At 34.9% G+C, this 5,542-nt stretch overlaps 1 protein-coding gene across 1 annotated transcript; it reads left to right on the top strand.

Annotated features, from left to right (window-relative positions):
* Window positions 1-2,082: 2,082 nt before the first annotated feature.
* Window positions 2,083-2,608, top strand: LOC147569703 (uncharacterized). The gene is made up of 2 exons (XM_086663288.1): window positions 2,083-2,311; window positions 2,505-2,608. The coding sequence occupies exons 1-2, from the start codon at window positions 2,083-2,085 to the stop codon at window positions 2,606-2,608; spliced, it is 333 nt and encodes a 110-aa protein (XP_086519414.1).
* Window positions 2,609-5,542: the final 2,934 nt, after the last annotated feature.

The raw sequence follows: 5,542 nt of genomic DNA, 5'->3' as shown, positions 1-5,542 counted from the left end.
TATGAAACATTTTCGGCTCGAGCCTACCGCATTAATTCCAGTAAACTACTCTATGTTGATGTCTAATTCAGTGTCACAATGTCGACAAGGGTTTACGTTGGGTGTCGTAGTACCTATATAGTTGATGATACATAAAATGATCAACTATTGACTGACGTCAAGAAGTGAAGAATAAACCAGAATCCCAACGGGTCAACTCGTCTCAACGCAACATGACCTGGGCCCAAAAGATAGAGATAAAGATGATACATAAAATGCACCGAGCACACTACTTTGATAAGAAATTCGCGAGGAGAAGCAAGAAAATGAGATAGAGATGGCAGATAGCAAGCACTACATCAAATGAAAACCTCAATAATACCATATACCTTCGTTACTCTACCAAGAGTTCTTGCACCGACCTTTATGCAGCAACTATACATAAATTCTGCAAATACGAGAAAAATAACCAAATGCAAGCACATAATTTAACTTCCCCAAAATTACTCATAAAAATACACTAAGTATTCAGGAAGGGGAGATGCTAAAGTGCCCAGCTCGGTGCCCACTAAAATGCTCAGCTGACGTGGAATCATTAAAAGACAAGGTTTTTTCAAAGTTTGACTACGATGGGGATCGCTTTTGTGTCTAAATAAGGAAATTTGGGCATTTTACTGGACATTGTAGTTGGGCACTCTATCATTTTCCTTTAGGAAGGCACCTTCAAATCACTATTAGAGTATCCTTCAGTTGCATGGGCAAGTTTATGGTATATTGGTATTGAAAACCAGGCTCTGGGTTTTCTTGTGCAAGAACTATATTTAGAATTTTCTTCTAATTTTGGCTGAAATCGTCGTCGTTCTACATAGGAAGGACGATTGACACGAATATATGATTTCATCATATGTTAAAAGTCATTCTGAAACAGGGTTGGGAGTTGGGACCACCTCAAATATAAGATATTTGAATAGTTTTGACAGAGTTGGGCCTTCGTAGTCTTCACTACCCTTTGGTGAACTTGAAGCCCATCTATTGATCAACTTGAACATGCTTCTTCAACAGCAGAGTGAATTTAGGCTCAGGTTTTCCAAAGCAAGCATGGAAATAGACAATGAGTGCACTGTTGCGCGCTACAGGAGGCCACCTAGTGACTTAAGGCAGACTAGTCTAACTTCAGATCAAGGCGTCCACCATCCTTTGGTGTTACAGTTGGACACCCTTCTTAAGCCCCATGAGGTCGTGGGATCGAGTCTCGGTGGAAGCAGTTTCCGTTAAGATTTATCCTATGCAATTTAGGCTCTGAATAATGTAAAAATTTGTCGGGCTTTAGGCCTTTTTCATTCTCGGTTTAAATGTTATCATGCTCATTACATCTCTATGATGCATCAATGCCTTGTAACGACTAAAGCAGATCGTTGTTGAATTCTCAAAAAAAAAAACTTAAGATCAAGCCAAGCCTAAGTTGCGTGAACCCTAATTCTTTTTTGAACTAAAATCAAAAAACAACCTAATGATATATTAGTACAGGCAGGGGCGGATTTAGAGGGTTGCCATATATGCCATGGACAACCATCAAATCCAAAAGCAAACTTGGTTCAGTGGTAAGGGTGCCGAAATTTATGCGACAGGTCCTGGGTTCGAAACCCATGTGCTACACTTAAAGTCACTTTTTCCTCTTCTATTTTTTTCTCTCTAATTTTCCCCCCCACAACCCTACTTATCCCCAGACCCCAAAACCCTACGTATTCCCTCTATTTCTTTCTAAAACAAATTAAACCCTCTATTGTTTCTCCCTCTCCAAAATCTCTATATCCCTCTCAAAATTGTTTCTCCCTCTCCAAATATCATCTCCATCTGACCATTTCCTTCTCCAAATTGTCACAGGTAATAATATTTTGTATTTTCTCAAACAATTAAATTCGATCTCCAAAATAGGAATAATTGTTTTGATAGTTGTTTGAACTAGAATTCTCCAATTCGAATTTAGAGTTGAATAATTAAATAGTTGAGAAAAGGAATTGAAGAATTGAAGAATTTCGAATTTAGAATTGAATAATTAAATAATTCAGGTTCTTATATTGTTTGTTTGTCATAGATTTTGTAATGAAAGAGTTGGGTGATCGATTTACACTGCAAAATGTTGAGTTGTTGAATTGTTTGGCATGTTCTAATCCTTATTCTTCATTTCAAGATTTTGACCTTCATTCACTTTTGGGGTTGGCAAAATTCTACCCAAATGACTTTAAGGATGTTAGTGATAAGGAGTTATCTACTCAACTTGAGACTTACACTGAGTGTGTCAAGACGGACGATAATTTTTCGAACTTGAAAGGTATTTTAGATCTATGTAGGACTCGTTTGTACAAAAAACCACAAGACATTTGGATAGGTGTACACTCTTCTGAAGCTAGTTTTGTCATTACCGGTGGCTGCCGCAAGTCTTGAACGAGTATTTTCTGTTATGAAATATGTGAAGAATGAGTTGAGAAATCGAATGTCTAACCCATGGCTTAATGATTGTTTAGTGACATTTGTGGAGAAAGATGTGTTTGCTACAATCGTCGATCAAGATATTATCAAGCGCTTTCAAGGAATGAGTAAAAGGAGAATGAATTTACGCTTGGACTAGAAAGAGATTTTTATTTTGAGTTGTAATTAAAACATTAGAATATTTGATTATGTAATACTCAGAATTTTTATTTGTTTTTCGTTCTATAATATTTTCGGCATACCTTGAGTTTTAATCCTGGATCTCCCCCTGAGTACAGGAAATTAACAAAATTTAAAGACTTCATTGATCAAATAAATAAATACTTATATCATTCACGAGAGATACATAAAAAAAAAAGGCACACCCTAATAAAAGAAATAAAATAAAAATGCTAAAAAGTTTCCTGGGTGAAGCAGACCCTGAAGAAGCTGGGGAGAAAATTACAAACCGTAGCGAGAAAGTGAAAGTGTCCGAAGTGTTCATCCAATCTTTGATGAAAAATTTCCCGAACTTTAAACATTAGGTCTAATTTCATCATCAAATTCTCCTTAGCTTCACAGGTCTGTTCAAGAAGCAAAATCATGTTATCGTCTAAGATATCACGAGTATCCTCCAAAGATAACTCCGCCTTAAGACCTAAGTATGTTGCTGCGAGTCTATATTTCTCAGCCTCTTTCAACATCTTATGATAAGTGGCGCCAACTTCATCAGTAAAGGTATGAGGATTCGTTGCAATAGATGTAGTCAATTCTATTACTTTATCCACCTTACCTTCAGTTCGTCTCAAGGCTTCTATACACGGAGCATATAGAAACTCCGGTGAGTATCCTTCCAGTAATGATTCCGCCATTATTGATTATCTATCGGGTTCCAGGTTAGAGGCCGGCCGACGATGAGAGATCGAAAACAGAACAGCAGAGAGATATATATCATGGATGACTGTTAGCCAATAGGGCATTCTTGTTTAGGGATGATTTATTGCTATAGCCTCAGCCCTTAACAAAGAAACAAATACTAACTACTAATTTGAGTCCAAGGTCAAATCGCAGAACCATAGAGATAAAGCAACTTCTTATTTGAGTTATTTCACATCCAACCCCTAACTTTTTACTAGTTCACGGCCTAGCCCCTAACCTTAGGGGACACTCATGTTTTCATAAATACCCTTATTTAAGATATTTTCTTCTTTGTTTGTCTTCCTTCTTAACCATTATCTCATTTTCTCCACCATTTTACTTCTTCTGTGTACCTCAATTTATAAAGGTTTTCTTTGTGTACTATTAGCTTTTTCTATTACATCTTCTCCCTAATTTCTCTTTTTTTTTGAGCTTTCTCTATTTAATTTTTTGCGATAGAGGATTCACAGGCCGTACTGAAGAAAATCTACTAGCTCCTTTGCTAATGGAAAGAAAAATATTCCATATTAAAAGTTTCTTAATGACTGGAAAAACTAAATAAAGAACTAACCATTTCTAAGTAAAAGAAGAATTGAAGAGTTAAATTTTTAATATTATAACGCAAATATATTATATATCCTTAATACTGGTAAAATGCAGGTTACAATTCTACTAATCCATTTGTTATCCATTTGTTTGTTTACATATAGTGGTACTTTGTCTTCTGCAAAAGGTACTCTCTTCACTGCGTTTCGTTTTGGCTTGTACGTTGAAATGGTGAGAGTTTGGGTCGCATACATTTACACAACAAGTGGTAAAACTAGGTATTCATAATGTTATTTTATATGACTGAAGATGAAACCAAAATTGAAACGTCAAAACCCAAATCTGAAACTTTTCTAGGAGATAAACCATTAAGGTCGCTTAAATCACATTTCGCAAATAAAAGTGGTCTTTCAATATGAAAAATAAGAAAATTTGGGACTGTGGCCATTTAAACCTTGATGGACAATGGCGGTTGAGTGTGCGACCGTGTTTTTTAGAGAGATAAAAGAGTTTAGGGGCGAGAGATCGAAATCAAACTCAATTTTAGAATAAGTCTTTAGAAAGGGCAATCTCCATTTCCGTTGAGTAGATGAAACCATTTTCAGAAAAATGGTTTAGCCCTTCATACCGGGCTCTATTTCATTAATAAATAATAATTGAACATGTTATATTTCTACATCTCACTAATAGGTAGTGTTACGGGCAAAATGGCCATTCAAATCAGTTGGAGGCAAAAATTGGTGAAAAATAGTAACTAATTTTCGAAAGATAAAAGAATAAAAACCTTCATAATTAACAAAACCAAAAACTAACTTCACTTAAAATATTACGTAATCGAATCCGAATTGTTAGTTTTCTAGGCTAACCAAAGTACGATTACTTTGCAACATCAAAGCTCATTGAAAGAGATAGCAAAAAAAACAATATTGCAACAAATATTCATATTAGGGTGTAATCTTCTAACCAAGCGGAAGACAAAAATAAACACATAGTTCAATTAATAATCGACAAGTAAAGGAATAGAGAAGATAGGATCAAATATACTCCCTCTTGTCTTTCCCAAAAATTGTATTCGATGTAGCACTTAAATCTCCCAAACCTTCGCACAAAAAAAAACAAACTTTTCTTTTACATTGGTCCTCTGAAATTACTCTCGAAGTTACTAATCTATTAAGTTTGGAAGAGTTGAAAGTTGCTTGTAATTCACTTATTGGTAATATACATGAAGAAAATTTCAGAGGACCAATGTTTTTTTCCAACCTCTTTTTACCATGAGAAATACGTTTTACCACTCTTTTGGTCCAACCAAACAACGGAAAATCGATTTTTTTCGTAAAAATCGATTTTTCTCCGTCTCTTTTCTTATGTATCAAACGGACTCTAAAATCACAAAACAACCTAGCTAATGATATATTAGTACATGATATTAACAAAATTTAAAGACTTCATTGACCAAATAAATAAATACTCTTTATTATATATATCATCCATAAGACAAGAGAAGAGATATATATATATATATATATATATATAAAAGAAGTCATACCCTAGTAAAAGAAATAAAAAAATAAACCTAGTAAAAGTACTAACAACACTCTGGGAAGAAGCTGTAAAAATTGTCCCAAGTGGT

The sequence above is a fragment of the Eschscholzia californica genome, unplaced genomic scaffold (genome assembly GCF_041429995.1).
Source record: "Eschscholzia californica isolate CP2 unplaced genomic scaffold, dmEscCali1.0.p SCAF_1, whole genome shotgun sequence".
Classification (NCBI taxonomy): domain Eukaryota; kingdom Viridiplantae; phylum Streptophyta; class Magnoliopsida; order Ranunculales; family Papaveraceae; genus Eschscholzia; species Eschscholzia californica.
The sequence above is the reverse complement of the archived record's forward strand: the minus strand, read 5'-3'. Positions and strand labels throughout refer to the sequence as shown.

What these genes read in the sequence shown, in the direction of transcription:
- LOC147569703 (XM_086663288.1), top strand. Translation starts at nt 2,083, where the DNA reads ATGAAAGAGTTGGGTGATCGATTTACACTGCAAAATGTTGAGTTGTTG. An exon ending in TAATTTTTCGAACTTGAAAG is followed by an intron (nt 2,312 to 2,504) that starts GTATTTTAGATC and finishes ATGATTGTTTAG; the next exon opens with TGACATTTGTGGAGAAAGAT.